Below are 25,283 nucleotides of genomic sequence, written 5' to 3' on the forward strand. Positions count from 1 at the left end.
TTGATCTTATAAAAATTACAATAAATAAATATAAAATCTTTGTCCCTTAAAATTAAAAATTCTCCCTTTTGTACGGGTATTCTACCACTTGGAGAGAGATTAAACCAGACATAAATGGGCAATTAGCCCTATATTTATATTTATCAGTGATTTCTTATATTGTACCAGCACTGTATTAATACTTCGAGGGGAAATTTTCCCCAAAATTTATATTTACATTTTTTGGAAATCGTATTTTATTTAAATAATTTATTTTATTTTAATAATTTTTACTGATAAAAATTGAAATCGCATGCAATTTGTTATAATTACATTTATCATAGTTATCATAATTGTTATTATAAAATTCCATAGAATATTATTTATTTTTTGGGTATATAATTTTGTGGGATTTAGAAATATTTATTGTTGAGTTTAGCTAAACGTCGGAATTTAAGTATCGAAACTCGGCGTTTGTTGTTGTCACGTGGTATAAGTTCTCGGTTGCTAGAGGTAAACAAAGCGGACCGGCTCACGTGCGTCTAGTCGATCGATAAAACTCATAATAATCACAGTAATATTTAAGTCTGAAATAAATAAGTATAATATATAAAAATTTTATTGAAATTATAACTTATATTTATCACAGCTAAAAATTGTCATTTTCTCTTTTATATGCCATTGAAACTCAAGTAATTGACTATAAATTTAACGCTGTTAGAAAAATAAAAATTTATCAATATAATATTTTATAAAATTTTAAATTAAATTTAATAACTTTTTATCAAAGATTTTACTTAAGATTATTAGGGCTCGTCAGCTGCCCCAATACTACCGGAAATATTTTAATTATCCTAAAGTCTTAAAATTTATTAGCGAGTAATCTGTTCGTTTTAACAAATTGTTTACGTTCAATAAATCTAAGCGTTTAAGCTTAAGATGAATAAAATTTTAGTGAACAGTTTAAGTTAACGACAGAAAATTTTTGAATGTTAAAAATAAGTTGTTTAATTTCTTAAACAGATTAAATTTTAAGTTATTAAATAAAATAATTCTTTGGAATCCTACAAACTAAATTCCGGTAGTTATTGTAATAATCTACTGATTATAAAGAAACTGTAGCTTAAATAAATTTTCAGGGACCAGGTTAATCCCTGTTAATCAATCAAATAAATTATCACGTATTTATTAATTAATGTAACGGGAGGCCAATTCCTCACCCTTTTGGGCACACTCGCGCTGCGTAATCGCCTATCCACTACCGTAATATTATAAAAGCGAAATATGAGCATAAGCTCACATTAGCTTACCCATTAGGCATGCAATGCATGTGGGTGCCTCACCAACAGCCACCACGAGACCGTTCTCACTTGGACCCAAACACTCCTCCCATCTCAGGAAATAGAGAGACTTTGGTCGAAGGGGGGCTTGGAATGGGTTCCCTATGGTCCCAGACTTCAGCTCTGGTCAACTGCTTGCGTAAGATAAGTGGAGGGACACAAGTTCTTCCCAACCCATATGGGTAATGTAACGGGGTAAAATTTAATTTATCATCAAGGAAAATCGTGGTTTTCCACGGCTGGTCAGTTACCCGAGCCGAAACCCTAAATAAGTACCCGTTAGAGTTTTTCGACGTGTCGCCGGGTGCGCTAATTGAAGAAGCTCGGACTTCTGTCCCAAAATTAATTACGTGGGGAGACCATTTTCCGGAAGTTGCCGAAAATGGCCGAGCTGAAAATATATAACTACAGGACAGCAGCAAAATTAGGGAGAGTCGGTCGAGCCGACAAGCTTAACGGACGTCCATCTGCCGTGAGCCTTATCCAGAAGACCGGAAACCAAGGAAAGACCAATGGAAGCTAGATAGACGCCAATCGTATCATTCGGTAAACAAGTGAAAAGTTGAGTGTTAACATCGTAGTGCTGTGCGTAAATCAATTCTCGGCAGGTAAACCAGAATTAATAAACTAATTAATATCGAGTATAAAACCATCGGAAGTATTAATAAACCAGCGTCTCCGATAGAATAAATTCTCGGCGGGGGAAGCCAGAATTTATTGTAAAGAAATAAAATAATAATTAACCACGTGTTTGGTAAAATAATTCTCGGCAGCGAGGCCAGAAATTATAATAGTTATTAAATTATTGTTATATAATAATTAATCGGTAATTTAATAAGATAAAATTTACAAGACTGAAAATCACGTGCTGTGAAAATCGTGATAAAAGATTGAGATTTTAATTAATTAAAATGGCGAGTAACAAGTTGATGTCCGTAAATTGTTAAAAGAAATTAAAATTGAATGCGGAGAAAGACACGAAATAGAGAGAGTCAGACTGAGACGCGCGAAGTAGAGAGAGATAGCGTCGATCGCTCGAGTCAGTAAAGTCTATCACTTGATGGAAAATTAATACTGGAAAATTTTTATGAATCAAAGTAAACGGTTATACAAAAGAGAAGATTAAGGAATAACTAAAATCAAATTTTAAAGAAAGTTCTAGAAGAAAATTAAATTCTGTGTGTGTATGAGTTAAGTCCGGTGGACAGTAAAGTGGTTGAATAGAACGTGTGTGTGTGTGTGCGATATAAAATGATTCCAGGGGAATTTTTAATGAATTAATTTGAAATAATTAGATCCAGGGGATCTGGCAAGTTGCCTAGGTTGTTTAGTATAGATCCAGGGGATTAGGCCGGTGGCCAAGTTTATTATCATAAATCCAGGGGACTCAGTTTTATTAAGATCCAGGGGATCAGGCCGATGGCCAAGTTTATTATAATAAGTCCAGGGGACTAAATTTTAAATATATCCAGGGGATCAGGCCAGTGGCCAATGAAATATTCTAATTCATAAAGTCCAGGGGACAAATTAATCAATGTAATAAAGTCCGGTGGACTCCGTTAGTTAATAAAATAATTTTAAGTGAAGTCAAACCCGGTGGGTAAAATTTTTTTGTGATAAATAAAATTGTTAATTATATTAATAAAAATATTGTGTAATAAATTTAATTCCTCATCCTTTCTCACTCTTGTGAAATTCAACGACCCTGAATTTTCTAAATTTAACATCTCAGGTTCTGGAAGGCCGAGTCTTATCTTCCAGTGGCGCCCTTATTAAGATCAATTAATAAAGGTGCCAAATTTGGCAAGGTTGAAAATTACCCTGTTACAGTTACCTCCACTTATAGTCACTAAGGATTTAAGACAAGCCAATATATACATTCACCATCATATGTCACATAGTGTCCACTTATCTCCGAGCTTTTTGGGATAACCATTAGAGTTTTAAGTCATAAAAATGGCGGCGAAAATCTCGCTCGAAGGATTATCACGTATTATAAATAAATCTTAACCAGACTTGAACTATTATTTACCGATTGTTATGGGTGACTCACGTCCGATAACTAGACAGAATACAAGACGCGGGTAAAAACCCCAAGATAGGCGGGAATTCGACGAGGTTATTTTTGCGGGTACTGCGGCGTCTTCAGGAAATAACCAACCGAGGGTGGTGCGTACACCCCTACAAAATAAGGCAGTAGCATCGAGTGTAAATGTACCTCGACCAAATGCTACCAGCATGCCGCTGATCCCGAATGTCGTTGTCACTACAACAACACCAGCTAACGTAAGAACAAACGTTAGACGTAGCCTCGGTAACCAGTTGCAAATTAACAGCATAAATAACGCAGCAGACCGGGGAAATAATTCCCCTAACCTAATAAATAATTCGAATAGTTCCAGCATTCAACAATTCGAAGAAAATTCGAATGTTCCGATAAGAAATAATAATTTACAACAAGTCCCGAACTTAGTAAATAATTCTTCTCATTTTCTAAATAATACAAATAATAATACGAATGATAATAATAATCAAAATAACAACTCGGGAAATAGTTTTCAACCAAATAATAATATCAAACATAATCGCGATGCAGAAATCCTAGTTAATAATAACAATAATATAATGAATAATAATAACCGCGTAATTAATAATAACAATAACGAAATTAATCCAGATAACAATTTTAATCGCAATAACGGCAATCATATTCTGAATATTCCTAATCAGAATAGAGATGAATTAAACCAAATCAATCCTGACCCTCGTTTTATGCCTATAGACGACGTATTTGAGTTAAATATTTGAGATATCCAATCGAGAGGTCCGGTCTTGTGTGGGAAACGCTTTTTCTGGCCAAGGTCCAGTTGTCACACAACCTGATCAAGAGTCGAACAGGAGATTATTCGAGCAAATGTTTGAATATTTCCAACACTTAAATTTACAACCTACGGTTGGGAATAATGATCGCTCGCGAGTGCCTGCACATCAAACTGTGCACGAGGTGGCTCACAGTTCTGGCGACGGGGGGTACCGTACAGGGCACTCGTTCGTTAAAACTGGGGTGGCAACGCCCCTTTGTCCCTCATACTGTCACCTAATCGGGTTTCTATGAAACAAATGGAAATCAAAATTCGATGAGGGTTAATCCATTTAATAATTACAACCCAAATGATCGTATGAATATTTCGGAAAACAATTATGGCGATTTTTTCGTTAATAATACTGGTAGTAGACCAGTAGCTCATGATTTTGTAAACCAGCCAAGAGGGGGTTTTAACAACCCCGAAACTCTGAGTGATGCGGGCGTTCTTCATGAACGTAAGTGGAGGGATATCAGGCAACATTTGAAATTGTGGCCAGTACGATATCCCCAAGCTAATCTTTCCGCTAACAGTTTTATTGCTTCGGTAGAAGCAATGGCTTTTCGTGAAGGCTGGCCCACCGATGACTTGGTAAAAATTATGAGTTACTTGTTAGTTGACAAAGTTTTGAAATGGTAAGATGCGAATTTTTTGCGCTGGGCAGATTACAATCAATTTAAACGCGAATTTTAACGGGTATATGGGTCCCAGAAGTCTGATACCCAAATTTTGATAGAAATCGGTCAACTTAAACCAGCGTCTGGGGAATCAACAGTAGATTTTGCGTTCCGTATGCAACAAAAATACGAGGAGATGCACTCTCCCCCTCCAGAAAAAGAACAAGTAATGTGCGTACAGAATCATTTATCTAATGAGTTACGCACATTAGTATTTTCCAGAGCTATGTCGGACTATGAATCTCTTGTATCGGTTCTTCGCGAAGCTACTGAATAAATTGAGGAAAGTAGACGCGTGTTTGATTCGTCAGCTGCCGATAAAACTCAGGGCAAACCAAGAGAGAAATCGCGATTTTCCGCATTGCAAGGGTTGACTGGTACCCCAATCGTTGTAGAAACAAATCACATAAAACAACCACTGATTATTGAAGAGATTAGGGAAGGTGAAGAAGGCAGATTAATCGTATGTGCCTCTACGGGGGCGTTGATTAGGTTCTGTAAATAAAGATTAGTTGTTAGATTTAAGTGAAAGCGATAATGAAAATGGGCGTGAGGGCGGCTATGTGCGGACTCTCGACCCCAACCTAGGTGAACACGAGGGCGGCTATGTGCGGACTCTTGGTTCAAACTCAAATTGGCGTGAGGGCGGCGATGTGCGGACTCTCGGCCCCGATACAATTGAATGCGAGGGCGGCTTACTGCAGATTCTCGATTTGGATGGGCTTATTGGCCCCATATATACGTCAGATGGGTTACAAGTGGGAAAAGTTCTTATTGAAAATAATTCTGGTGATCCGGTTGAAGAAAATTTCTCTGTAAATATTCAATCTAGTAACAGCGACTCTTCAGCTGACTTGATTGATTTTAATAATTCTGAAACTGTTGGAGAAGTAGATTTGATTGATTTTAATTCCAATGACGATATTCCCGATTTAACTCCGATTTTAATTCATGACATTTTTGTAAATAAGACCTCGTCTTTAAATTCTGATAATTTTGTAAATAACAAGCAGACTTTAACCAATGACAATCCCGTTTTAGATATTAATAATTTGATTGGAAATAGTAATAATTCTACTGAAGACCATTTTAATTATTTATGTCTAATGTTTGACAATATTAACAGTCTTTCAGTTTTTAATAACATAAGTTTTTTTTTATAGTGACGATGTCAGCTTGAGGGAAACCTTAGGAGTAGAAGGACAGCTCTCAGTTGACTTACCAGTGTCCGAAACTTTCAAGTTTTCTGATGATTTCACGCGTTCAATACTTGATAATGTTAATAAATTATATAATGTAAATCTATCGTCAATTAGTCACAAGTATGCAGCTAATTTGGTACTGTGTACTCTGGAGGGGATATCTTTATCCCCGGATAGTGAATTACTAACTTCAATAGGCCCTGATGAAAATGGAAAACCTGGTTGTGTTAACATTCAAGGTACTCCTTATTTATGCGATGTGGAGCCACTTGTCGAGGAAGACGAAATTGAGGAACCGTGGGAGGAAGAATTCAGTTCAGGTTTTGAACCTGAAAGTCGTTTAGACTCTGTAATATCTAGTGGGGCCGTATATCAGGCCCCGAGTTCCCTCTCAGCCTCTTTATCCTCCTTGCGTGCTTCATATTTACCAGACATACTCAGGGGCATAACTTTGCCCTCTCACATTGTTAATCGAATTTCATCTCGAACTAAATTTCTCACTCGGACGGGTCCATCACCCCCAGTTATCACCGTGCGTATCCCAATTTCCTTATAGATTTTCGGTGTTCATATTAATGGAATCATTGATACGGGTAGCGAGAGATCGTTCATAAATTCGAAAGTTTATGAACAAATTTATGAGTATAGTTCCGGTAAGCTCCAAACTGATGACACTAAGAAAAAGGGTGTTCTTCTCGCCAATCATACGTCATGTAAGACGATAAGTGGCGCTCCCTTTATAATACAAGTAGGTACGGTAGCTGGTGAACAGTACTTCAGTATACTGGATGATTTAAGTTACTCGGCAGTTCTAGGTATGTACTTCGCTTTACATTTTGGCTTGCAAATTGACTGCGCCACCAAAATATGGAAATTTTAGGGTACTAATGAAAGCTACCCCTTTGAATTAATTAAAAGCAATGAGAAGTCTGTCTGTTGTTTGACCTTATCTCCAGATCAGCAACAAGACTTTGATGAATTTTTAGAGCTAGAACTGAGTAAGTTTCCCCAGCTACCCTATCAGGGTTTAACAAACCTTGTTATACATGAAATTGTGTTACAACCTGGGATTAAACACATACAAATACGTCCAAATAGACGCAGTCCCGCAGTAGCCGCGGAATTGAATAAGCAGATCGATGAATTACTGGAGAAGGGGTATATTAGACCCAGCAATAGTTTTTGATCTTGTTCACCAGTCATGGTGACTAAAGCTACAGGTGATTGGCGTTTTTGTGTGGATTACAGGCCTATTAATAAATTTACTATTTTACCAGCTCATCCCCTACCAAATATGTTGCGCATATTGAGTGCGCTGCACGACGCCAAGTTTATTTCCACGATGGACCTTAAGGAGGCATTTCATCAAATTTTGATGGCCCCAGATTCCATATTATACACCGCTTTCTCAGTAGAGGGCCGAGTGCAATTCGAATGGATTAGAATGCCTTACGGATTGGCTGGAGCCCCTTCCACTTTCCAGAAAGCTATGGATCTGCTGAAGGAAAGGTTTGTGCAAAAAATTGTAGACAGGAAGCTACCCAGATTGTAGTCTTATAAGGTGTTTGCCTATCTAGATGATTGGGTAATCATAAGTGAAACTTATAAGGAACACAAGGCCATACTATCATTAGTACTCGAGATATTCCGCGAAGCAGGGTTACTTATTAACCCCAAAAAATGCGAGTTCGCGAGGTCCGAGGTTAAATTCCTCGGATTTATCGTAGATGCTGAGGGTCTTCGCCCTGACCCCGAAAAAATGGCTCCTGTTGTCAATTTTCCCAGACCAACCGCTAGAAAACAAGTTCGAAGTTTCTGTGGACTTGTTCATTGGTACCATAGGCACTTACAAAATGTTGCCAAGGTACAAGGCCCCTTGAATGAACTTTGCGGTTCAAATACCGAATGGAGGTGGGGAGATGAGGAAGAGAAGGCTCTTCAGGATTTGAAGGGAGCCTTGATTAACGCGAAACCTTTGGCAGTACCCAAGCCAGATTTACCTTACATCCTGTATACTGATGCAAGCGATACGGGCTTAGGCGCGTTTTTGGTCCATAAAGAACCTGATTCGGGGAAAGAGCATTTGATTATTTGTTTAAGTCGTCCGCTTCGTGGTGCCGAGACTCGGTATACCACGACGGAAAAAGAATGTTTGGCGGTAGTTTGGGCCGTTCGGAAATTACAGTGTTATTTGGAGGGGTCGCCGTTTACTGTGGTCACTGATCACGCCTCTCTAAAGTGGCTTCACACTCTAAAAAACCCTAATGATAGGCTAGCTCGGTGGGCGATGGAACTTTTATCGCACCGAATCGATATTGAACATCGTCGAGGGACTGAAAATGAGGGCCCCGATGCCCTATCGCGTTTATACGAAGTCCAGGAACCGGTGGACTGGTCTGAGGTATTAGATGATATGAAAACTAAGGGTACAACATGTACCCATATACAAGTACGCCAATGGTATGAAGTTAAAAAATCTAATGTTCGGAAATACTCCGAAAATTTTAGTGACTGGCGAATTAATTCTGACGATAGATTGGAGTATTTTAAACCAGATTTTTTAAAAGAATATATTGATAATACTAACGCGTGGAAATTAGTAGTACAGGAAAATGAGATCCCTGATTTATTAAAGGCGAATCACGACGTTCCAGATGCGGGTCATCTGGGACGTGATAAAATGTATCAGCGTCTACGGGTGAATTATTACTGGCCCGGTATGTATAGGGACGTAGGTGATTATGTTAAAAATTGCGAAGTTTGTAAGCGGTTAAAGTATAAGCAATCTTCAACTCAAGCCCCAATGCGCACGCGCCAACCCATTGAGCCGTGGGCTGTCGTGGCTGCTGATGTCACGGGCCCCTTTCCCAGATTAAAATCTGGTTATCAGTATGTATTAATAGTGCAAGATCTTTATACACGATTTATAGAAATATTCAGATTAAGAAAACAAACTGGTCTTAATGTTAAGAAAAGTTTTCGCCGCGTATTTTCTCGATGGGGATACCCCCTATTTCTCGTGACTGATAACGGGAAAGAATTTATGAATCAATGGGTTAAAGACTATTTAATTGAAACTGGGGTAAAATCTATACCCACTGCGATTGCTCATCTCCAAAGTAATCCAGTGGAGCGCATCAATCGCACTCTGAAACCAATGTTGCGAGCGTTCATTGAAAAAGACCAGACTTCTTGGGACAAGCATTTAGAAGAGTTTTAGCTCGCCTATAACAGCAGTTATCATGCATCTTTGCACATGTCCCCCTACTATTTAGTTCATGGTAAGGAACCACGTTTATCTGGGAAACTGACTAACCTCGAATGGGATGATTTTGATTATGATAATGTGGCTTGGCGTGAACGTATTAGTCGAATTGATCAACTTCGACATAAAATTGAAGAGGACATGCGTGTCGAGAGTGAGAGACAGACGAAGTACCATGATAAAGGGTTATCTGAAGCCCCGGAAGTCAAGGTCGGTGACGTGGTTTATTACCCCAACAGGAAATGAAGTAAAAAGATTGATAAATACAGTTTAAGTCTCGCGAATAAATTTTTGGGGCCCGCAGTAATCAATAGCCGCAATAAGCCGGCAACCTTAATCTTTATTATATTTATGCTTCAAGTAAATTTTTATCAATTTAATTTAATAATAAAATTTCACAAGTCGTTTATTTAGTAACGAAGACGCCTGGCTAGCTGGCACGAGCTGGTCAAGGTCACCCGTGCTATTATTTATAGAGGAACAACTATTTTGAAGCAAAAGAAAGATTAGATTTGTTATGCGATTCAGCTAGGACCATTAGAGGAGCTCGAAATATCATAGAATTATTCGAAAAGCGACAAAACTGTATTACAAACGATTTTAATTATTTCCGTGGTCTTTTAAAAATTTTACATTAACGATTGTTTTCTACACTAGAGTACTCCTTAGTTAATATAGCTCCGTCGCTTTATCGAATAATAACATGATATTTGAGAGCTCCTGTGATGGTCTTAGCTGAATTGTATAGCAAATATAATGTTTCGTTTGCTTCAAAATAGTTGTTTCTCTACAAATAAAAACATTTATTATAACTTCTCATAAATAGCATTAACTTTTGCTTCCTGTTTCTAAATCCCTACTCAGAACAAAAAAATATCGAAATCAATTTTTAATATGTAAGAAAAACAAGTGTGCAGTGTCAAAAATCGGTACGGACAATAATTTATAGCGAAAAAAATATTTTTTCAATTTTCAATAATTGAAAATAAATAGTAGCCACGGAGGTCCCACGACCGGAACCACCTGAAAAGTTGTGGAGTAGATAGTAGTTTGTTGACGAAAATTTTCAGGAATATCAAAATATGCACGATTTTTAGAAAACGACTAAAGTTTCAAAACTCAAAAAAAACGCAGATAAATTTTTTTAAAAAATCATTTGTATTTTTTTTCAAAAAGTACATGGGATAACGAAACATTTTTATTTTTTGAGCTTTTTTATTTAAAATATTTTTCAAAAAACTATGAGCAAAAAACCATGAAAAGAGCGGTTTTTTTGAAAATTTCATATCTTTTGAATCAATGATCAAAAAAATCTCAAAATTTAGGAGGATGAGTTTTTTGATTACTAAAAAATATCGAATAATAACGGTAATCAAAAATTAAAATTCTATAAACCGTCCGATTTCACGTGTAATGCCCCATATATATATATATATATATATATATATATATATATATATATATATATATATATATATATATATATTTAGGTTATCAATCGGGATATTTTGAGTAAGATCTTTTATAATTATAAAAAAAATACTAATATATTAATAAAAAAAAAACTGTAATGAAAGAAAATTGTATACATTTTAAATCTATTCGTGCTTCCCACCATTTTTCTATTATTATTATTTTATGATTTCATAATAAATGAGCATTATGAGTCGTGCGCTTTTGGATTTTCCAAATTTTTGCAAGCTTTATTCACGTCTGGCAGTTATTTAAAACTACTAAATTTGTCCAGCGATTTGCAGGTATTTCCAAAATTACTCAATAAATACGATGATCGAAATTTCGAATTTCTAAAAATACAGTTTTTGGGAATTATCATAAAATATGTTCAGAGGGGTCTGGCAATACTTTATAACCGACAAAAAGTCTGGCATTTTTTTTTTTTTTTATTATATAAGAACTAATTTAAAGAATGAAAAAAAATTAAGTTGCTAAAAATACATTTTTTGAAATTTTTTTTTTGCAAATATTATATGCTGCGCAGTAAAAAAATAACCGCTAACTCTTTGCCAGACCCGCAAATCTCGATTCATCAATTGACAAAATTTAATTTTTTCGCTGTTTAAACTTGCCCTGAGGACCATCCCAAAAATCTGCTGCCAGCTCTTGGACTATTACTCAAGTATTCGCGAGAGCAAAATGTTGAGGATACAGGTACTATTCGGGAAAATTGCCTGGACAATTGCAACTTGCCAAACTCAAAGGACATGAAAAAAAATCGGTCTGTCAGTTGACCCTGCGGGCCAGCCCCAAAACTTCCCGATGTTTTCGACCTCAAAGAGCTCGAAAACATCAGTATAGATATATTTTCGAGCTCTTCGAGCTCGAAAATGCTATCACATGCAATTGTTTTTTTATGATCTTTTCAAGCTCTAACAAGTTACCTGTTATGCTGAAGTTTGAAAATTTAAGAATCGAAAATCATCAATGAAGCGGTTTTTAAAATTTATTTCCTAATTTTGTTCAGTAAAATAAGTGTATTGAGGCAGAAATCAATGTCGGGGATCAAAATCAAGATTTAAATAAATTTTGACTCATGTAAGAAACAATAAAATATGAAATATCCGATAAAAATATTAAAAACTACGTTTTATCGATTTCTTTGTCGATAATATGATTTAAACTAAAAACCAAGTTCGATGACATTATATGATCGAAAAAAACCATAAAAAAGATTAGTTGCTATGATATCAGGCACATTTTAGTACGTTATATTATGATTTATCCGGAAAAAATAACATAAAATGTTATTTTTTTAACTTTTCAACGCCGATATCTTTTGAAGTAATCAATTGATTTTGATAGTTGACGTGGCAATCGGCGCGTTTTATTGAGTTCTAGAGCTGATTAAAATTTGAAATCGATCGCGTCAGTCGTTTCGAAAATATTTAGAAAAAACCGTTTTTCACCATTTCTTTCTCCCGCGATAACTCTCGAACGAATTATCCGATTGTGATGTTTGAGGTGGCAATCGACGCGTTTTATTGAGTACTAGAGCTGATTAGATTTTGAAGTCGATCGTATAAGTCGTTTTTGAGAAATCAATAAAAAACTAAAAAAAAAATTTTTTTTTTTTTTCGTAATTCGCCAATATTTTCGAGTCTATTCGATCAAATAATCTGAAATTTTTAGAAAAGTTGAAGGCCAACAAGCTCTTTCGATTGCCACCTCAACCATCCAAATCGATTCATTAGTTCAAAAGTTACAAAGAGTTTACATACATACATACATACATACATACACACACACACACACACACACACACACACACACACACACACACACACACACACACACACACACACACACACACACGCACACACTCGGACATCATTCTGAAAATAGTCAGAATAACTTCCTAACACCTCAAAACGTCGACATCTGATGAAAACTCGATTTTCGAAAATCGGGGTGAAAACAATAACTTCCCGAAATTTTTGAAAATCGTCGATTTTCTTAGCGGGAAGTTAAAAATCCAAGAGGTAAGCTATATTATAAAGCTTTTAAGGAAATTATTGCAGCTAAGTGGCATGATAATAGTATCGTCGCCATTGTATTTGATTGCCACGGATTAGATCCTATCACAATAGTGGATCGGATTGCATTTGGGGACAAAAAACTGGCAAAAATTCAATTTGATTGTCCAGCTATTCTTAAGATGTACAATAAGTACATGGGTGGGGTGGACCGTTTTGATGAAAACGTTGACTCCATGAGGGTAGCTTTTCACGGCAAAAAGTAATGGTTCTTTCTCTTTGATTTGGCTTGGGTGCAGTTTGCCAAAATGCATGGCTTATCAATAGACAGTCAGAAAACAACTGGGCCTACTGCGATTTCCGGGGAAATGAGGCAACTATCTACTTGCGAAAATACGGCAAGCCTCCAATCCACAATTCTGCTTGTGGCGTTCCTGTGCAAATAAGAGTGCCTACCGAGGTAAGGAGTGCAGGAAGTGCAGACGATCACTCACAAATCGAATGCTCTCAACGGAGATGCGGATATTGTCACCAACGCACTAGAATAATGTGTGTCAAATACAATATTGGCTTACATCTAAAAAGTTTGTACAGCTTTCACAATGAATAAATGTTATATATTTTCATATAAATAAATATGATTATAAAAACTGATGTTTTATTGCTACCGAAAGAATAAAAAAAACCACGTGTCCTTCAGAGTCTGAACTGCACAATGCCCAGTGTCACCTATAGGTGACCCCGTAATGGGGATATATACTTTTTATATTTTTTTTTGTCTCATCCAAATGTATCTAAGCTATTTTATTTGAGGAGAAAAGATTTATTTTTACTCATTTAGACATAGGAATTGAAGAGTTAATGTCAACATTCAATAGATGTGGATATATAATGTGGAATGTCAAATTTTTTAGGCTAAAATTTACAAACCAAATTTCGGTCAAGTCCTAATTGATAACAACTGTGAGTGATTTTTTTTTCAAAATCCATATCTCGGAGAAATTGTAGCTACCTAGTCTTCTTTTCGATTAATACATTGATTTGTTTTAATTAATCAATAAAATTTTAATCCTATTATGACAGTTCAAGTTTTTGATATTTCAAAAAAGTGTTTCGGGTGGGGGGATGCCTGGAATGCCCTTAAACGAATGCACGAATTATTCGTCGCTCAAACTTCATAGAATCATTAATAATCAGCAGTGTTTTAATTGTAATCACAGAACCGCCAGGGCTGACGGCCGTAAAGGAGATTGATTCACATTACGATTTTGATTTGATCGTTGTTTTGTGTTATAAATTCTCTGATGTTGATTATTTTATATTCCATTAGTACCTACCTGGGTGAGTGTTTTATTCGATGTAAATGTTGCACTTGATTGTCTAGTATGGCAGATAATACAACTTGTACATGATCTAACATATTTTGAATACTATTTAATGTAGAAAGTTGTAAAATATCTGAAGCTTCTTGAATTTGACTCATGTTAAATAAATTGTTGCTTTCATTTTTTAGCTCATATAAACGTAACTTAAAAAACGCGTTCAACTAAAATAATATATTATATTAAGTACGTTTGTTATGTGCATTCTTTACATCTCATTTATTTGACACTGCAACAATCATATCTTTTTACAAAATTAATAAAATGAGTTGTCAAACTAACCTCCAAAAGTTGGTCGATGAAATCGTTACGCGTTTCGGGATTATCAAGTATCCGTAAGGCTTCATTTCCTGTAGCAATACCATCTTTGAGGTTTATTGATTCAACAGTAATACCAGATTCTTCAAATGGCATATTAATATCTATTTTTTTTTTGTTCTCAAACTCTAAATCATTAGTATTCCAATCCACCTTTATGTTATCATGAAACTCATCAAAATCATTTAAGTTATATGGATTGTCGTTTGTGTCACCAAAATCAATACTAGAACAATCTTCAAGGTCAGGTTGAATATGCTAGAATACGGATAGATTAAAGTTATCGATTCCTCTGTCAGAAATAAAAAATAAATCGTAATTGATCAAAATTACCTTTAATGTTGGTTCCACAGCAGAAGCAGGAGCCTCACCGTAAATCCACTCATAAGTTGTTGTATTGCCTTTATCTATACATAAAAAAAGAAAAGCATTAAAAGGTAAAAAGTTAATAACGAACCAAGTAATTTACCTATTATGTATTGGATTATTGGCACACAATCATTATTGAAATAGGTACCAAGTGTAAAGTAAGTAAAAGCTTTATAAAATTCAACAACATTACTAAGAGCTTTACTTTTTTCTACGATTGTATCATAAAGTTCAGGTAACACAACTATGCGCTGGACAAGTTCTTTTTTTATGTTTTCACCAACTATTCCTAAATTTTTACACAAAGTACGAAATTCAGATCGTGCAATCATTTCTGATTTTTTGTATTCTGACATTTTTCTTTCCAATTCCTAAAAAAAAAAAAAAAAATATTCTTTTCATTTTAGGAAAAAAAACAAGTAGATCTAATCATTGCCTCACTTTATGTTCACTATTGGCAATCAGAATAAATAAAAACGAAAATTTATGAAACTTAAGATTGCATTTCGTCGAGATGAACGAAATCAAGCTGCATCGACATGTGCTCAGTATACAAAATTTAGGAGAGAAAATAACATATCTCATGTATATTTTACCAATTTTCAAGACATGTAAAAGTACTTTCCAGTTCAGTATTTCGAAGTTTAAATAATCTTTCGTATTATTTGAAAAAAATTTAATCTAATGTAAATGAATTGAAACCAAATATTATTCTTAAATAAGTTAATGATTAAAAAAAAAATGTATCTTGTTTCGGGTTCCGCGTGTTTTTTATTCCTGACAGAACATCCCCAGACAAAAGGTCCCACGACAAAATCTCCCCAAAACCCCTATTTGGTTATTTTACCCCTTTAATCTTATTCAAGGTTGCAACTCTAAACAAGAAATTGATGCTGTGAGTAAATTTAACGATGATGACACATAAATAACCATTTTGATATTAAACTGACTCATGTACACTTAAATATCTACCTAATAACTGGTCGATAATTAGTAGATATCGCGTAATTAAAATGTGTAATTTGCCGCGTCAAATCACCAAACTTATAATCTTTATCAAACTTGAAGTTTAATAGACACCGAACAATTAATATTAGGTTTCATCCCAGATGTATTGGTGGAATCATCACTGAGGCCACTCCAACACATCCTGCCTCATACCTAACACTGAAGTAGCCATAAAAAATTATAAATAAGTTAGACCTATACGCCACCGTCCTTCTTACGGTATTAAATAAAATTAATTATTCTAATTTTTATTTAATCTATTGTAAGATGGTAAGTTACCGGCTACAAGTAGGTAAAATATACGCCATTTGTGTGCATATGGCTGACTTTTTTTACTGTTTATGTGCCACATCACCATACAAACGTATTTTACCACCGTTTCGAATAGAAGTCCTCAGAGTCAACCATCGGGGGATCAATTGACCAGGGGATATTCTGTCCGGGGATCAAAACGCACCAAACTTTTGTTGCGGACCTTTCAAATTAAAGGGACTATAAGCATGCGCGCGCATGCGCAAAAAGCGTTATAGTTTTTCTCATCGCAAGAGTAATAGCCGTGTTCACTGGCACTTTTTTTTGACGCAGGTGCTCTTAATTTTAATCTGCGCATACTTAAAAAAAGATGACTATTATCAACTTCCCGCTATGAAAATTGCAAGTTTCTAAAAAAAAGGAAGTTATTGGTTCTGATCCGATTTTCGAAAATCGAGTTTTCATCAGATGTCGACGTTTTGAGGTCCAAGGAAGTTATTCTATTTCTGGATGGACGTCTGTCCGCTCGTCCGCTCGTATGTGTGTGTGTAAACTTTTTTTGTCCAACAATATCTTTGGAACGAATTAACCGATTTGAACGTTCTTGGTAGCAGTCAAAAGAGCTCACTAAAACTTGAAATTTATGAATTTTTGGAGTCGATCGGTCATGTAGTTTACAAGTTATACGAAAAATTAAAATTTTTCTTAGGAATTTTTTTGCGTATAACTCATGAACTACTTGCCCGATGGTTCATTCCTTTCAAAGATGTCATCGGACAAAAATTTTTTTTTATTGAAATCTGTGTTTTGTCGGTCTAATAGTTTTTTAAGCTCCAAGAACTAAAAAATTTACAAGTAATAATGTTTTCGAGTTCCCTGAACTAAAAAACAGTGGGAAGTATTGGGGTGGCCGGCAGGATTGGGTGATTTTCAGATTTTTTATTTATTTATTTCGACGGATGTCTATTATACAGATTCCGCTGACGCTTTAATCAAAAGGGAAATGTTCAATGTAAGATTTTCTATAGATTTTCTGAGACGGCGACGTCCTGGTTTTCTATAGAATTTTTCAGACATTGGCATCCTGATGTTCAATAAATTTTCTAAGGATTTTAAAATTATCAGCGCCTGCACCAAAAAAGAAGTGCCAGTGAACACGGCCAATGATACTAAATCGTTTTACGAGAGTGCTGAAGGGTTAATAAATTCAATAATCTGTATTTCATCGATATTCAAGTGTATACATTTATTACTATTAATTGAAATCATTTTAGAAAAAACAAAGATGTAAAGAAATTATCAAAGAATTATTGTCAAAGTATTAATTGCGGCTCACGTTGTACATTTCTTATCAATATTTGATAAAATAAATACGTGTAATTTTCTAGTTTCATATAAGTAAATTTGCTCTACTCTTCAGCCAATCATTTATTTTTGGCTACAGTAATTTTGTAGAATATTGAGAATTTAATAAAATTTTATAGAATTAAGAAACACCAGTTAGATCTATTAATTAATTTACCGTGTACTAAGGCCCATTGTGACAACAAAAACTGAAACAAATAAAATACCATGACCAGATTGGCATGGAAAATCCTTATATAAAATATAAAATTTCCAAGAATTTGCGTAAGAAAAACCAAAACACCACTTTTTCCAAAAATCATTTTTGTAGATTAAAAATTTTGAATCGTGAATTTTAATTTTTTTTTCTTTTATTCTTTAACTTAATTTAAAGATGAAGAAAATAAAAAATAAAAATCTGGGCGTCGGTTGACCCTGCGGGCCAGCCCCAAAACTTCCCGCTGTTTTCAACCTCAAAGAGCTCGAAAACATTGGTGTAGATATATTTTCGAGCTCGAAAATGCTATCACATGCCATTGTTTTTTTACGATCTTTTCAATCTCTAACAAGTTACCTGTTATGCTGAAGTTTGAAAATTTAAGAATCGAAAATCATTAATGAAGCGGTTTTTAAAATTTCATTCTTGATTATGTTCAATAAAATAAGTGTATTGAGACAGAAATTAATGTCAGGGATCAAAGTCAAGATTCAAATGAGTTTTGACTTATGTACGATACAACAAAATATGAAATATCCGAGAAAAATATTAAAAACTACGTTTTATCGATTTTATTGTTGATAATATGATTTAAACTAATAACCAAGTTCGATGACACTATATGATCGAAAGAAACCATAAGAAGGATGAGTTGGTATAATTTCAGACACATTTTGGTAGGTTATATTATGATTTATCCGGAAAAAATAACATAAAATGTTATTTTTTTAACTTTTCCACGCCGATATCTTTCGAACTAATTAATCGATTTTGACGTTTGAGGTGGCGATCAGCGCGTTTTATTGAATTCTTGAGCTAATAAAAATTTGAAATCGATCGCGTCAGTCGTTTCAAAAAAATTGAGAAGGAACCGTTTTTCACCATTTCTTTCTTCAACGAGATCGCGCGAACGAATAAATGGATTTTGATGGTTGAGGCGGTAATCGACGTATTTTATTGAGTTCTAGAACTGATCCGATTTTGGAATTGTTTGGTTAAGTTATTTCAAAGATATTTGCAAATAACTGTTTTTTACCATTTCTTTCTCCCGCGATATCTCTCGAAGAAACCAACCGATTGAGATGGCTAAGGTGGCAATCGACGCGTTTTATCAAATTCTAGAGCTGATTAGATTTTGAAGTCGATCGTTTGAGTCGTTTCTGAGAAATCACTAAAAAACTAAAAAACACACACACACACACACACACACACACACACACACACACACACACACTCGGACATCATTCTGAAAATAGTCAGAATAGCTTCCTAGGACCTCAAAACGTCGACATCTGGTGAAAACTCGATTTTCGAAAATTGGGGTGAAAACAATAACTTCCCGAAATTTTTGAAAATCGTCGATTTTCTTAGCGGGAAGTTAAAAAAGAGTGTATCTCTTTTATTTATATACACGAGGATGTTTAAAAAAATAGCAATTTTTTTTCTTTTTGGAAACAGGTTCAAAAGTTTTATTTAGATCTAATAAGTAGCCTGTGAAAATAAGAGCCCAGATTATCCCTGATTAAAATAATCGATTTGAAACGATTAGAAAAAAAATCGGTCTATCAGTTGACCCTGCGGGCCAGCCCCAAAACTACCGGCAGTTTTTGAGCTCCTTGAGCTCGAAGACATTGTTGTGAATACATTTTTTAACTCTTCGAGCTCGAAAGTACTTTTGTATGCCATTCTTTTCGAAAAAAACCCGTTTTTTAGCGGTTCTATCTCCCACGATATCTCGCGAATGAGTCAACCGATTTTGATGGTTGAGGCGGCAATCGATGCGTCTTATGAAGTTCTAGAGCTGATTTGATATTGAAGTCGATTGTTCAACTCGTTTCTGAGAAATTAATAAAAAACTAATAAAATTTTTTTTTTTTTGCGATTTGCAAATATTTTCGGGTCTACTTAATCAAATGATCTGAAATTTTCCTTAACAGGAAACAAACCTGTTCGCGACCCCACTAAACGAGGAAGATTTCCTTCAGCTCCTGCTAGCGAGGCCCGGCAGTCACTCTCCGGATGACTAGGAGCGAAAATCGAGGAGCTCCTGAACTTTCTTAAAAGGAAAAAGGAACGTGCATGGTGACATTAGACGCCTTGCAGGCTCAATCAGCACTGCGTACAACCTGGCGCTGAATGACCTTTCTGCCATCCCTAAGAAATCAGAAGAAAGTGTCGCATCGACGACACAAACGTCACCATGGATGGTCTCACTCAGAGAGCCGCCGTCCACTCCAAAGTCTATCCCTACGAATTTTAAGAAAGTAAGCAAAGCAGGGACGGACCCCAAGAAAAGGTCACTATCTACGCCAAGCCCACCCTCAGCTACCGACCGGCTCCCCAAAAAACTGGCACAAGATGGAGTCTGGAAACAGGTTAACTGCAAAAAGAAACCACAGGCAATACGCGAAAACTCCGCCCAAAATCGGACAGGTAGAACCACACATGGAGGCTCGAGTGGCAAAGGCGACCTCATAAACAACGCCCTAAAATCAAGAAGAAGAAAAGCTCGGATCAAGGCAATCTTGATCAAACCCTTATCTGGCCAAACTTACGCTGATCTCCTGAAATAGATTAAAGCTAAAATAAAACCAGAAGAGACCAACATCAAGTCCATGCGCCAAACGAAAGAAGGCGGAGTCCTCCTGGAGATCAGCAAGAGGACAGGTGACAACTGCCTTCACTGAAGCCATCAGGGCAGCTGTCGGCGACAACGGTATGGTAAATCGACTGACGCCGATGACTATGATCGAGATCCTGGATTGGTACCAATTTAATATAGTGGAAACCTAAAACATGCAAACCATCTCAGTAAGACAATTTGTAGATAAATTGAAAAAATATAGATAGCCCGAACTGGGAATCGAACCCAGACCATGTCGGTATCGCGCCGAGTGCTCTACCAGTTGATCTATCCGGCACTATACTATATTCCGTTCAATTTGATCTATAACTTATTGAGCCACACCGTCCATCGTACGGTATTACAACAATCGGAGTGACATCTGAAGACGATATCCGTGAAACAATTAAACAAAATTTCACAGACGGCATCGAAATAAAACGAGTGAACCTGACGAAGGTCTCTCCTCGAAGGCAACGGGCCCCCTTCTGCGAGATTAACGAAACGTTCGCCATCAAGGCCCTCGGAAAGGCCCGCATCACGGTCAGATGGATAAACTGCCGCATACGGCCGGTGGCTAGAATAACTCGGTGCTTCAAATGCCTTAGATACGGACATCAATCACGCTCCTGCAAAGGGCCGGGCAGTAGTAAATGCTGCTATAAATGCTTCAGTAAAGACCATAAGGCCGCAGTTTGTGCAGAGGCAACGAGATGTCTCCTTTGCTCCTCGGAAGGAAATGACATCCCCAACATTATCTCTGGCACAGGGGCATGCAAGGTATACCAAGCTGCTCTAGCTGAAGCTACCAAAGCCCAAAAATAACACGCATTCTACAGTGAAACTTGGATAGAAGCTCGCTAGCACAAGATCTATTACGCCATCGCGTCTTCGAGGATAAAATAGACGTCTGCATCATTAGCGAGCAATATTAGAATCCACTTGGCAAATCATAGTATACAGACAACACCAGCACGGCGGCGATTCGGATAGCAAATCGGCAGGTTGTCTCCACAGACTGCGGACGGGGGGATGGTTTTGTCTGGATAAAAACCGCTAAGACGTACATTATGAGTGTCTACTTATCAACTAACGAAGGAATCAGTGTGTTCCACCAGAAACTGGCCGATATCGAGAGCACTATTTGCGGATTCAACAGCGAGGTCATAGTTGCTGGTGATTTTAACCCAAAGTCCGCGGAATGGGACGCAAATCGCTTAGACATATCACCTTCTGGATCGAAGAGACTCGAAGTCTCGAACAACACCGAGACTGCGAAAAACGGAGCTTGAATGCCAGAAAACTGGACGTGCATGCCTTAAGAGAATCTCTTACGCAAGGGTGGGTGATCTTAAAATCCTACCCGCGTCTAACCACTCACAGCGAGACGGGAAAAATGGTGTCAAAACAATGGAGATCATTACTAACGCGTGCGATGCCTCTATACCACGCCGTAAAGTTCAGGACTCGCGCAGGCCGGCATACTGGTGGACTCCAAAAATTGCAGAGATGAAAAAAAAGTGTCTTCTACTTCGACGCCGATCAACAAGAGCTGTCAGGTACTCCCCTGCTCAAACTTGCTACTCTTGCGAGTATAAAGTGGCCAAAAAAGAGCTGAGTAGAGCTATCAAGAAAATCAAAGGCATGTTGTGAGCTGGAATCTGCAAGGATCTCAACAATGATGTCTGGGGATCTCAGCAATGAAACTTGGTAGAATCTCACCAGAGCCGCCAAAAAGCCCAACCGCGATGAAACAGATCGTAGCTGAACTTTTCCCAAAACACCCGGCAAGGGACAAAAGAAATCCCAAGGGCAACAACGAAGCCACACTATTCACAGTCCTAGAAATGCAGAAAGCAGCTAAGACTCTAAAACTAGGGAAAGCTCCCGGGCCTGACGGGATTCCGACACAGGTGATCAAAACCATAGCCCTGGAACTTCCCGACATACAGCTGAACGCGTATAACGCATGCTTTATTACCGGGGTGTTCCCTCTGTTTGGAAGCGACAAAGACTTGTCCTCCTGGAAAACTTCTAGAAAAGCTGATTCAAGCGAGACTCCAGAATAACATCGAAATTTCTGGAGGTTTAGTCGACAATCAACGCGAATTTCGGAAAGGCCGATCGACGATAGGTGCCATCGAAGAAGTGGTAGAAATTGCAGCGAAGGCATGGACAGGAAACCTAAAGCCCAGAAAAGTTTGCATTCTCCTAACGCTAGACGTTAAGAATGCCTTCAACAGCACAAACTGGAAGGACATCCTTAAATCCCTGAAAAGAAGGTTTGAGGTGGAAACCTCATACTTAGATATGGTAGACAGTTATCTAGACGAGCGAACACTCATCGAAAAAAAATCCTAAGGCACACTAAAACACGAGATGACGGCTGGGCTACCCCAGGGCTCGGTTATGGGACCAGACATGTGGAATGCCAACTATGATGAGCTGCTCGAGATCCATCTTCCTCACAGGCTTTGCAGATGATATTGCGGTTCCGCGGTTCCGAACCAGTCTTCTCCGCACCCACCTGCGGAAAAAAGGAAGAGATTTTTTAGTGGGTGAAAATCCCACACTATCGATCATCATCTTTCAAAATCGGTGTCTGAAAGATTTTTCCTTCCCTATAAAAAAAAAAAAAAAAAAGAAACCATCATTCTGAAAACAGTCCGGATAGCTTCCTAGGACCTCAAAACGTCGAAATCTGATGAAAACTCAATTTTCAAAAATCGCGGTTAAAACAAGAACTTCCCAAATTTTTGAAAATCATCGATTTTCTTAGCGGAAAGCTAAAAATAAAAAGTTCAGCATCTGAGCTGGTTGTAACAAATATTTTATTTAGAAATATTTTTACAATTTTTTTTCACGAATATTGACATGCTTTAAAAATATTCCCGCTCGGAAATATTTGTCAAATATTTTAAAACTAACCGCAGACAAAATAACCGAAGATAAAATAACCAAATGACAAAATAAACGTTTAAAGGAATATTTGCAAAAAATTCAAATGTTCAGTATGAAATTTTCGTACTTTATTAGCGCATACGATAACAAGCTTATGTGTTGGTCTAATGTCGAATAATCACACACAAAAATCATGATAAAAGAGCATAACATAAAAGGGCATATTTTATATCAATATATAATGGCAATAACATGAATAATATTTAATATTCGATATTTATTCACGTATGATTGATCTCAACTTACCTTAACTTCATCGGATTTCAAATCTAACTTCATTACCCTAATGGCCTTGTCGCCAGCAATAATCTACTAATACCATTTGATCAGATTTAAATCTAACTGCAGTTAAACAATAGCCTCGGTCGCAATCAATAATCAATAGTCTATCAATATCAATTGATTAGACGTTAATCTAATTGACATACAATTCAACGACTAGTCGTACTATACTGTCTCTGCACAATTCAAATAAGGTTCAGTAGCTTCTGATCAAGGATCACTTCCTTATGGCTTACAACAATTCAACTCGTACAGCCAACCCGATTGATCGGTAAACTCGCTTCTACGCATTCAAACATACAGCCTAGCTATCCACCAATGGATAGTTAGAGTTTCTCTCACTCTTATATACAGACGTGTATATCCTATCGCAATTATCACTAGTGATCACTATCAAAATCTCTCGAATAGTTATTCACCCATTCGTACGAATTTACGGCCTAACTATCCACCAATGGATAGTTAGAGTATATCATCTCATATACAGACGTGTATAATATCTTACAATCTTAATATACCGACGAGTATATCATTCGAGACTGTATCAACCAGTCTCAAGCAGTTACGACGATCCAGCATCGCGTAACTTTTAACTCTATACGCTCTCGCGTATATAGTACACACCTACATACATATACACACATACACACACGCATATTTATATATATTCATGTATTCAATATCTTATACCAATTGTTCAACGAGTTACTATCATTATCATTATCTCAATATTCTTGTACCATTCTTCAAAGGGCATTCTTTTATACCGTAGTGCTTTCCCTAATTTCTGAGTCAAAATAAATTCTTCATTTCGTTACACCCAAACCACGACTTTCATTGAATACTACCTATCTCATTCGATCCATCCTCATAATCACTTAATTTAATTTAGATTATTAATTCAATTTAATTTACAGGTAAATTAAAATTTATATAAAAAATAAAAAATATACAACAATAAACAAACGAACATTTTCATGCTAACACTACTTAAAACTCTAAATGTTTTCAGTTCAGATTATTTGACAAAATTCATTTCAAGTTCTGAATAATCGCGACATATTAAATACTATGACGAAAAGAACTCGGTATACTTACACGCTTAGTCTGATCCAATTTGTTGATCTGTTTCTTAAGGCTTGGGATTTCATAATTAATATTTCTTATTAACATCTGTGCAGCTTCAGCAAGATATACATCATCTTTTTCATATAAACGAATAATTTCTTGCCAATCTTTCATACGCTTCGATCCATAACGGCCAAAAAAGTTTTTTGAATTAGCTTCAGTTTCTTCAAGAATATTCACGATTTTCTTACAATGAAAGTAATTAATATCTACAATTTATATAGTGAAATAACTATAACGAAAACAATAGAATAATGAATATTTAACTTACAAGTTCCAGTTAATAATTTTGCTATTTCTTCATGCACTGGCATATCCTGTATAGCATTATTAATTTTTCTTCTGATGACCAAAATTCGATCTTGCCAAGTGCGTTCACAATGTCGCCTACTAATTAACCATTCTAACAATTTATTTGCATTGATATCAATCGGTATCTTCCGTTCCTGATATTTTAATAAAATAGTTGATATTAATATTCAAGTTACTATATTTTTATAAATATTAATATGCATTAGAGACGTTTTGGTACGGTCATTATTCTTTGAAAAAATTGTGAACTTTTTTATTTTGCTCACTTA

General features: G+C 36.2%; 1 protein-coding gene across 2 annotated transcripts in view; it reads right to left on the minus strand.

The window, feature by feature from the left end:
* The window catches only part of LOC103578383 (CDK5 regulatory subunit-associated protein 3), a 55,070-nt gene that overhangs the window by 23,624 nt on the left and 6,163 nt on the right, over positions 1–25,283 (minus strand). For both annotated transcript variants that reach the window (XR_008404260.1, XM_014444044.2), the window contains exons 2-7: positions 24,974–25,148; positions 24,673–24,911; positions 14,988–15,258; positions 14,852–14,925; positions 14,483–14,776; positions 14,156–14,364 (exon numbers count right to left, since the gene is read on the minus strand). Coding sequence is in view for 1 of the 2 variants with exons in the window: in XM_014444044.2 (XP_014299530.2) it covers positions 14,156–14,364; positions 14,483–14,776; positions 14,852–14,925; positions 14,988–15,258; positions 24,673–24,911; positions 24,974–25,148 (1,262 nt within the window). In the remaining variant the exon portion in view is untranslated. The remainder of the gene's footprint in view (positions 1–14,155; positions 14,365–14,482; positions 14,777–14,851; positions 14,926–14,987; positions 15,259–24,672; positions 24,912–24,973; positions 25,149–25,283) is intronic.

This window comes from Microplitis demolitor, chromosome 9, assembly GCF_026212275.2.
Source record: "Microplitis demolitor isolate Queensland-Clemson2020A chromosome 9, iyMicDemo2.1a, whole genome shotgun sequence".
In the NCBI taxonomy this organism is placed as follows: Eukaryota; Metazoa; Arthropoda; class Insecta; order Hymenoptera; family Braconidae; genus Microplitis; species Microplitis demolitor.